Source organism: Salvelinus alpinus, chromosome 26 (assembly GCF_045679555.1).
Source record: "Salvelinus alpinus chromosome 26, SLU_Salpinus.1, whole genome shotgun sequence".
Lineage (NCBI taxonomy): Eukaryota > Metazoa > Chordata > Actinopteri > Salmoniformes > Salmonidae > Salvelinus > Salvelinus alpinus.
Genome location: NC_092111.1, coordinates 41,988,825 through 41,999,863, shown reverse-complemented (window position 1 = coordinate 41,999,863; position 11,039 = coordinate 41,988,825). Strand labels below are relative to the sequence as shown.

Sequence of the window (11,039 nt, the reverse complement as noted above, 5' to 3'; positions counted from 1 at the left end):
TTGCTGTCCACTGGGCCCAGACTGTTGCTGTCCACTGGGCCCAGACTGTTGCTGTCCACTGGGCCCAGACTGTTGCTGTCCACTGGGCCCAGACTCTGGGTGTCCACTGGGCCCAGACTGTTGCTGTCCACTGGGCCCAGACTGTTGCTGTCCACTGGGCCCAGACTGTTGCTGTCCACTGGGCCCAGACTGTGGGTGTCCACTGGGCCCAGACTGTTGCTGTCCACTGGGCCCAGACTGTTGCTGTCCACTGGGCCCAGACTGTTGCTGTCCACTGGGCCCAGACTGTTGCTGTCCACTGGGCCCAGACTGTTGCTGTCCACTGGGCCCAGACTGTTGCTGTCCACTGGGCCCAGACTGTTGCTGTCCACTGGGCCCAGACTGTTGCTGTCCACTGGGCCCAGACTGTGGGTGTCCAACCTCTCAAACAGAGACTCCCATCCGTTCTATGTGTTTGAACTATTCCACAGCTGGTGTAAAGGACAACACACCGCTTGCTATTCCACAGCTGGTGTAAAGGACAACACACCGCTTGCTATTCCACAGCTGGTGTAAAGGACAACACACCGCTTGCTATTCCACAGCTGGTGTAAAGGACAACACACCGCTTGCTATTCCACAGCTGGTGTAAAGGACAACACACCGCTTGCTATTCCACAGCTGGTGTAAAGGACAACACACCGCTTGCTATTCCACAGCTGGTGTAAAGGACAACACACCGCTTGCTATTCCACAGCTGGTGTAAAGGACAACACACCGCTTGCTATTCCACAGCTGGTGTAAAGGACAACACACCGCTTGCTTAGCGATGACCACTTCCTCCCGATTCGAGCCCGTACCCGGCAGCGAACCCGGAACCTCTGCTTTGCTAGCACACGTGACCTTCCTCCTGAAGCGTCCTACCAGTCTGCACCACAAAAAAAAAAGACTCGCTATTCGCTGGCGCAAGTTGGGACACTTGATGCTGAGAAGTAAGTCCTACACATCCAAGTGAGCTCCATTGGTACAGCTGAACGAGTCAACTAATCATCAAGCCCTTCAATAGCTGAATCAGGTGAACTAGTTACCGGTACCCGGTACCCCCTGTTACCGGTATACCGGTACCCCCTGTATATAGCCTCCACTTTGACTCGGTACTGGTACCCCCTGTTTCTAGCCTCCACATTGACTCTGTACCGGTACACCCTGTATATAGCCTCCACATTGACTCTGTACCGTAACACCCTGTATACAGCCTCCACATTGACTCTGTACCGTAACACCCTGTATATAGCCTCCACATTGACTCTGTACCGTAACACCCTGTGTATAGCCTACACATTGACTCTGTACCGTAACACCCTGTATATAGCCTCCACATTGACTCTGTACCGTAACACCCTGTATATAGCCTCCAAATTGACTCTGTACCGTAACACCCTGTATATAGCCTCCACATTGACTCTGTACCGTAACACCCTGTGTATAGCCTACACATTGACTCTGTACCGTAACACCCTGTATATAGCCTCCACATTGACTCTGTACCGTAACACCCTGTATATAGCCTCCAAATTGACTCTGTACCGTAACACCCTGTATATAGCCTCCACATTGACTCTGTACCGTAACACCCTGTATATAGCCTCCACATTGACTCTGTACCGTAACACCCTGTACATAGCCTCCACATTGACTCTGTACCGTAACACCCTGTATATAGCCTCCACATTGACTCTGTACCGTAACACCCTGTATATAGCCTCCACATTGACTCTGTACCGTAACACCCTGTATATAGCCTCCACATTGACTCTGTACCGTAACACCCTGTATATGGTCTCGTTATTGTTATGTACATTTATTGTGTTACTTGTTTTATTTTTTTTTATTTTTACTTTAGTTTATTTAGTAAATATTTTCTTCTTTCTTGAACAGCATTGTTGGTTAAGGGCTTGTAAGTAAGCATTTCAACCTGTTGTATTCAGCGCATGTGACAAATAACATTTGATTTGATTGACATAAACAACTTGGATTGTTGCATCTCGTTGTGTTGTTGTCCTCCGGTGGCTAGCTAGCTAAATACAATTGGCCCTTTCCTAAATTAGCTATGGACAGCGATAAGGATTTTGGACTTGTGGTTTTACTTATATTCTCCGTACTGGCCAATGATTATAACGACGATTCTGATCCAATCATAAAATACATTGTGCCCCTGGACTGAGAGGATGGATGTTCAATATGTAGCTAAATGTAGAAGGCTAATGCTAATTGCTACTGCTAACTAGCTAACTAGCTAACCTTGGCCATGAAAGGAAGTTAGGCTAGCGAGCAAGCAATTTTAGCCAGGTAGCCCGTTCCATGATCTCGCCATCACGGTTGACAACTCCATTGTGTCCTCCTCCCAGAGCGCTAAGAACCTTGGCGTGATCCTGGACAACACCCTGTCGTTCTCAACTAACATCAAGGCGGTGGCCCGTTCCTGTAGGTTCATGCTCTACAACATCCGCAGAGTACGACCCTGCCTCACACAGGAAGCGGCGCAGGTCCTAATCCAGGCACTTGTCATCTCCCGTCTGGATTACTGCAACTCGCTGTTGGCTGGGCTCCCTGCCTGTGCCATTAAACCCCTACAACTCATCCAGAACGCCGCAGCCCGTCTGGTGTTCAACCTTCCCAAGTTCTCTCACGTCACCCCGCTCCTCCGCTCTCTCCACTGGCTTCCAGTTGAAGCTCGCATCCGCTACAAGACCATGGTGCTTGCCTACGGAGCTGTGAGGGGAACGGCACCTCAGTACCTTCAGGCTCTGATCAGGCCCTACACCCAAACAAGGGCACTGCGTTCATCCACCTCTGGCCTGCTCGCCTCCCTACCACTGAGGAAGTACAGTTCCCGCTCAGCCCAGTCAAAACTGTTCGCTGCTCTGGCACCCCAATGGTGGAACAAACTCCCTCACGACGCCAGGACAGCGGAGTCAATCACCACCTTCCGGAGACACCTGAAACCCCACCTCTTCAAGGAATACCTAGGATAGGATAAAGTAATCCTTCTGACCCCCCCCCCCCCCTTAAAAGATTTAGATGCACTATTGTAAAGTGGTTGTTCCACTGGATGTCATAAGGTGAATGCACCAATTTGTAAGTCGCTCTGGATAAGAGCGTCTGCTAAATGACTTAAATGTAAAATGTAAATGTAGCCTAGGACAATGACAGTCATATGACAGCCTATGACAGTCATATGACAGCCTATGACAGTCATATGACAGCGATATGACAGCCTATGACAGTCATATGACAGCCTATGATAGCCTATGACAGCCTATGATAGCCTATGACAGCCTATGAGAGTCATAAACCCTTTCGTCGACATGAAAGAGAGGAGGATGGTATTGGCGTTTCTCTACAAGTAGAGTGAGTCAACATGTTTTTTCTACTTACAATCACGCACGCACGCACGCACGCACGCACGCACGCACGCACGCACGCACGCACGCACGCACGCACACACACACACACACACACACACACACACACACACACACACACACACACACACACACACACACACACACACACACACACACACACACACACACACACACACACACACTCAGCAGCTGATGGACCAGAGAGAGAGAGAGGCTAGCATATTTTACTTCACCTCAACTAAGACAAGAGAGGGCCACATCATATCTAGCTTTCGTTGATTGGACTAAATAGTTTTCGGTATCTTTTAGTTGTTACTGTATTAGACTAAGCAGAGGTGATTTGATGATGTTGAAATGTTGAAGGTGAAATGGTGCTGGAATAGTGGAAGCAGCTCCTGTTTTCTTTGCGACTTGCAGTAACTCTTTTCTAATGTGAAAAACTTTCTTGACCAAGCTTTAGGTCATATAATTGTTCGTTACACTCCACCGGACAGAGGTTGCTCTCCGGTTTTGCAATGAAACAAAGGAGTGGTTGAATTTATTTTATTTTATTTTATTTATTCTGCCACTGTGTCTTCTTATTGACTCAGCTTTTAGGCCTACTGCATATATCACGATCACAAGGCATATGAACTAACAGGTTATAGAGCAAATTACACAATTATCACAATACATAGGTTGTAGTATGGCTTTTTTTCCTGGCTTGGCTTCCTCAGGGATTTTACCCACTATGCACCGCTACTGCCCCTAACATTAGTAGAAGAACGGCCACATAACGCCCTGGCCCGGAGGGACGCTGTCACTCTCGTACAAGTTGGCTACAGTAATAGTATGTCACTTCTCATGATTGACCACAAGGTGGCGTAAATAGGATCAGACAGACAGCCTGTGAGCATGTTGTCTGAATTTCCACCTCTACAGAATTAAAAAGCCAGGTCTATTTAAAGTGGAACTGACAGCATTATAGCAACATGAAATCTTATTAAAATCTGTTCATATTCAACCCCCCCAAGAAAGAATATGACATTTTAGAAGAAAAAAATCTGAGAAATGAGCAATTAGACAAAGTCGTTTTCATATTTTCATAAGTTCCTAGAATGTTTGGTGAATGACGTAGAGAGTAAGGCACTTGTGAAAAAGGTTGTAGCAATATAGAGTCGAGAAAAAATACTTTGCATTTAGACAATTAATAGACACTGCAGTAAATAAAACCTAATAAAAACATCTCTCCTCCAAGACCGGAGTCTACGCAGACCGGTGCGCTACAGCCAATCAGAGCTACAGTAGGCCTATATGCAAACAATTTAATTGCCACACGGGCCTGCCATCCTTAACTTTGAACCGGACTGTGTGTTTACAGGCTGTTGAACCGGACTGTGTGTTTACAGGCTGTTGCAACAGGGAGACATTAGATCATTAGAACGCATTCGCCAAAAGCCACAAAATACACTTGATTGGATTTCTGCAAATAACATATGTGTATTATGTAAATACTACGGGATTCGTCTTACATTTGTGGAACTTTTACAGTCCTACTGATCAAACAACCATGAAAAGGTCGGTTCTCTCTCCCTCAGTTATACACAACAACAACAAGATCAACAGCTACTGTTAGCCGGAACAAGATGAGCTAAAATCTAACGAAAGGAACATTTGATAAACCCTCTCAAACTGTTTCAGCTAGTTGCCCGTCAAAATTGCACTGATAAATGAGGGGGAATTGTAGCCTTAACTCGTCGTTCCGCAGCTTGCCTGCCAATGCATTAATTCTTGTCCCGACCAAGAACCCAAACTACCTAGCTACTTCCAGACACAAATGAGAGAACACCTCACTCGGGACATTTTACTCGCCGTAGCTGTCACGCCCTGACCTTAGAGATCCTTTTTAAGTCTCTATTTGGTTTGGTCAGGGTGTTATTTGGGGTGGGCATTCTATGTTTTGTGTTTCTATGATTTTGTATTTATATGTTTTGGCCGGGTATGGTTCTCAATCAGGGACAGCTGTCTATCGTTGTCTCTGATTGGGAACCATACTTAGGTATCCCTTTTTCCCTCCTTTCATTGTGGGAAGTTAACTTTGTTTGTGGCACTATAGCCCTTTTAAGCGTCACGGTTGTTTTGTATTGTTTAATGTTTTTGTCGGCGTCATCCTAATAAAAAAGGAATACGTACGCTCACCACGCTGCGCTTTGGTCCTCTTCATTCGACGACCGTGACAGTAGCAACGCTGGTTAGGCTGTTTACACGTTATCTAACTATTACTTATTTGGTCTACGTTTACTGACACCGGTCATATTCAGCAGGTGTTGCGCGTTAGTAAATTCATCAGTCAGACAATAGTGCTCTGGAATCAGAGTAGAAATCCGGAGTGAATTTGCGAACGAAAGAAGAGATATATGCTACCTGGATGATAGTTGTTCTAGGAGTTCCTAGCTAACCAAATGACACCTAGCAGCTAGCTGTGTATAGCCACCGAAAACCAATACGAAGGGGGGGGGGAGTCAGCCACTCCTCCAATGACATTACATCCACCTAGCAGCTAGCTATCTAGGTATTGTTAGGTACCATGATTTTAGCTTGTTTCATAGCTCAGCGGTTCAATCCCTGGCATCGCCGTGAAACTGCCGCTCTATGACTGACTACTGATAATTGCTCTTGCTAGTTTGATATTCAGCTTTAGTTACATTTATCCATTTTTTTGTCCAGAATATTGAGTCAATGAAACTGCAGCAGTGCCGAATGGAGGCAGCAAACAATGTTCCAAGGCCAGCTGGGATTTACAACCTGATAGCAAAATGTTTTGGACTACTAATAAATCTATTGGTGAATTAAATGAATCAGGCAGTGAACTGGGGCGGAAGGGTAGCCTAGTGGTAAGAGTGTTCGACTAGTAACTGAAAGGTTGCAAGTTCAAATCCCCGAGCTGACAAGGTACAAATCTGTCATGCTGCCCCTGAACTGGCACACCGTTCCTAGGCTGTCATTGAAAATAAGAATTTGTTCTTAACTGACTTGCCTGGTTAAAAAATGTATAATAAAATGCATCTATCTATTCTGCCAACAATACCTTACTGTACCTCATAGAACATTGAGTCAAATAGAACCTATTTTTAAGAAACCTCATATAAGGTTAGTTTTGTAGCATAAACTTGGAATTTGATATTTTTGGACTGGATATTATGATTGTCTGTATGTTTAATATCTGCAAAAGTAGTTAAAAACGCTTTCAGTTTAACTTTAAAGCCTGGTGTTCTTGTTGGCTGCAATGCAGGTGTTTGGTAAGATTAGCATTCATAGGTAGTTTCATTTCAATAGTTAGCATAAATGCTCAAGCTACCATTTTCACTCAAGCATGAGTTATAGGCCTAATGTATAAACCTATGAAATAAATTAAAGGGCGCCGACAGGAAGTGGGAGCCCCGTGTGTGTGTGTGTGTGTGTGTGTTTGAGTGGCGCGGCTGCGGTCAGTTCGAGGAGAGAGAGAGAGAGTGTGTGTGTGTGTGTGTGTGTGTGAGTGAGAGAAAGAGGTGTGAACTGTCAGACGAGCGGACTCGATACCGATGCGCTTAAAAGGAGTGAAGCAAAACCCGCTTGTTGCGCTATAATTTTACACAAGAGGAAGACAGGAAATATAGTTTTGTTGTTGTTGTGATATTTACTACCTAATATAGATCTTTTCGACGAAGCATAGGAGTGCAATAACAGGCTATACCCTCTGTCTTCCCAGGCCATTACTCACGCATTGTTGTAAGCTAACTGGACAGCTTTGACTTAAGGGATTGTTCCATAACGTCAGTGAAAAACAAATCGCTTCCCTTTTTTTGAAGAGGAAGAGGACGCGGGGGAGCCGCATAGCTTGTTCCGTATCTAATTTGTCTGGGGTCTGTTTTTTTTTTATTCTGCAAACGGAGCTTATCTGAATCAGTGCTACCTCGTCTATCTTGATATTAGGACGACAGCGGCGGGTGTCGGAGAGGTGTGTGAGGAAGAGGCAACGTAGAGGAAGAGACAGTAATGATGATGATTGGTAAATCGGTGAAAGACATTGACAGATATCACGCTGTCCTCACTTCGCTACTATCACTCGAGGAGAACAAATTCTGCGCGGATTGTAAATCCAAAGGTAAGTCAAATAATAACAAAGAATATACACAAATTTACAGCCAAATGTCATATAACTAAGTGTTTTGTATGGACAGGGACTGTACGCTATTATAGCCACCCATATGTCTTGTCCAAAACGCTGTGTTCGGGGGTGGACACGACCAAACTGAAAACCTATGAGTCAACCTCGGTTTCATCAGTTTCCAGGAACCTATCCGCTCTTACCCAGGGAATACGGTCAACTGCATATATTGCATAATACGATTAGCGTACTTTCAAGGTTGTTATATGAATACCATTAGAGAGGTACTAGCTGAAGGGAAAGGGTACTTGCATTGACGTTCATGGTGTTCTCTCCTCTCTCTCTCCATACAAACTGTTTTGGGTTGAACCCTAGAGAAGGTGCATGGTGGAAGTGTGTCTGTCTGTCTGTCTGTCTGTCTGTCTGTCTGTCTGTCCTTCTATTCTCTCTCTCTCTGTGTGTGTGTGTGTGTGTGTGTGTGTGTGTGTGTGTGTGTGTGTGTGTGTGTGTGTGTGTGTGTGTGTTAGCAACAGTTCTACTCTACCAGTGTTTCCTCAGCAGCTATAGGCCAGTTTCTAGGGTAGATAAGGCATGTGTTCTGTAGAGAAGATATCTTTCTCTTTAGGGTTTACCCTTTAAAAACAACAGCTGACCAAACCTTAGGCCTTTTGCCCTCGGGTGGACTTCAAACCTGCTCCTATGATGTAGACACACAACATATTCACATCATTATATCTTATTATTATATCATACTCATATCTTTCTGTTACTCCGTGTCTGTGTCCCTCAGACAACAAAAACTGATCTGAGTAGACAGATAAACTCTTATTGGTTAGTCAAATCAAAATGTTATTTGTCACATGTGCCGAATACAACAGGTGTAGGACCTTACCGTGATATTCTTACTTACAAGCCCTTAACCAACAATGCAGTTCAAGAAATATAGTTAAGAAAATATTTACTATATAAAGTAAAGTAGAAAATGAAATATAAAGTGACACAATAAAATAACGAGGCTATATACAGGGGGTACTGGTACTGAGTTAATGTAAGGTGATACAGGTTAGTCAAGGTCATTTGTACATGTAGGTAGGGGTAAAGTGACTATGCATAGATAATAAACAGCGACTAGCAGCAGTGTAAAAACAGGGGGGGGGGCAATGTAATAGTCCGGTGGCGATTTAATGAATTGTTCTGAAGTCTTATGGCTTGGAGGTAGAAGCTGTTAAGGAGCCTTTTGGACCTAGACTTGGTGCTCCGGTACCGCTTGCCGTGCGGTAGCAGAGAGAACAGACTATGACCAGGGTGGCTGGAGTCTTTCACAATTTTGGGGCCATTCCTCTGACACCGCCTAGTATATAGATCCTGAATGGCAGGAAACTTGGCCCCAGTGATGTACTGGGCTGTACACACTACCCTCTGTAGCGCCTTACGGTCAGATGGGAGAGGTTGTTGTCTTGGCACCACACTGCCAGGTCTCTGACCTCCTCCCTATAGGCTGTCTCATCGTTGTCGGTGATCAGGCCTACCACTGTTGTGTCGTCAGCAAACTTAAATATGGTGTTGGAGTCGTGCTTGGCCACGCAGTTGTGGGTGAACAGGGAGTTCAGGAGGGTACTAAGTACACACCCCTGAGGGGCCCCAGTGTTGAGGATCAGCGTGGCAGATGTGTTGTTGCCTACCCTTACCACCTGGGGGCAGCCCGTCAGGAAGTCCAGGATCCAGTTGCAGAGGGAGGTGTTTAGTCCCAGGGTCCTTAGCTTAGTGATGAGCTTTGTGGGCACTATGGTGTTGAACACTGAGCTGTAGTCAATGAACAGCATTCTCACATAGGTGTTCCTTTTGTCCAGGTGGTAAAGGGCAGTGTGGAGTGCGATTTAAGATTGCGTCATCTGTGGAGGCGGTATGCGAATTGGAGTGGGTCTAGGTTTCCCAGGATGATTGTGTTGATGTGAGCCATGACCTTCCTTTCAAAGCACTTCATGGCTACCGACGTGAGTGTTACGGGGCGGTAGTCATTTAAGCAGGTTACCTTTGCTTTCTTGGGCACAGGGACTATGGTGGTCTGCTTGAAACATGTAGGTATTACAGACTCGGTCAGTGAAGACACTTGACAGTTGGTCCGCGCATGCTCTGAGTACACGTCCTGGTAATCAGGCATTCTGAATGTTGTTCTTTTTAACTTCTTTGTGATAGGGGGCAGCATTTTCACTTTTGGATGAATAGCGTGCCCAGATTGAACAGCCTCCTACTCTGTCCCAGATGCTAATATATGCATATTATTATTACTATTGGATAGAAACACTCTGAAGTTTCTATAACTGTTTTTAAAGGTCTTGCTCACTTCGGCTACACAGACGTCCGGAATAGCCGGTGCTCTCATGCATGCTTCAGTGTTGCTTGCTTCGAAGCGAGCATAAAAGGCATTTGTGTGCGTCTCTGTGTATGGAGTAAATGTGGTCTACAGTTTTTTCCCCCCTCTGGTTGCTTATGTGACATGCTGGTAGAAAGGAGGTAAATCTGATTTAAGTTTGCCTGCATTGAAGCCCCCGGCCACTAGAAGAGCCGCTTCTGGGTGAGCATTTTGTGTTTGTTTGCTAATGGCCTTAAACAACTCATTTAGTGCGGTCTTAGTGCCAGCATCGGTTTGTGGTGGTAAATAGACAGCTACAAATAATATATACGAGAACTCTCTTTGTATATAGTGTGGTCTACAGCTTATTATGAGCTACTCTACCTCAGGTGAGCAAAACCTCAATACTTTTTTCATATTAAACGTTGCGCACCAGCTCTTAGACACACACCCCTCATCTTTCCAGACGTAGCTGCTCTGTCCTGCCGATGAGTCGTGTCGTTGTTCAGCCACAACTTGGTGAAACATAAGATATTACAGTTTTTATTGTCCTGTTGGTAGGATAGTCTCCAACTGAGATCATCCAGTTTATTCTCCAGTGATTGCACGTTGGTCAATAGAACAGATGGTAGAGGCGGTTTACCCACTCGCCGACAAATTCTCACAAGGTACCCCGACTTCCACCCACTGTATTTCCGTCTTTTCTTCACGTGAATGACGGGGATTTGGGCCTGGTCTCGGAGGAAGCTGTGTATCCTTCGCGTCGGACTCATATAATAAAATATCTTCGTCCTGTTCGAGGTGAATAATCGCTGTTCTGATATCCAGAATCTCTATTCGGTCATAAGAGACGGGTAGCAGCAACATTATGTACAAAATCAGTTACAAACACAGTTGGTTAGGAGCCAGAAAAACGGCTAGCGATCCCTGCCGGCGCCATTATCCATCTTCTATGCTGAACCATTCCCACCTATGTTCTCCTTGTGTTTTATTCTACACATCTACCAGAAATCACCAATCCAAGCTGATTGGTTCTTGACCTTGACTGTGTTATGTGGATCGTGACCATTTAAAGAAATTCTGAACCCAGGCGCGCACACACACACACACACACACACACACACACACACACACACACACACACACACACACA

At 45.3% G+C, this 11,039-nt stretch overlaps 1 protein-coding gene across 1 annotated transcript in view; it reads left to right on the top strand.

Annotated features, from left to right (window-relative positions):
* Positions 1–6,873: 6,873 nt before the first annotated feature.
* Positions 6,874–11,039, top strand: part of LOC139555337 (stromal membrane-associated protein 2-like) — a 59,957-nt gene continuing 55,791 nt past the window's right edge. Inside the window, exon 1 of the mRNA XM_071369053.1 lies at positions 6,874–7,530. Within this exon, the coding sequence (XP_071225154.1) occupies positions 7,422–7,530 (109 nt within the window). The 5' untranslated portion in view covers positions 6,874–7,421. The remainder of the gene's footprint in view (positions 7,531–11,039) is intronic.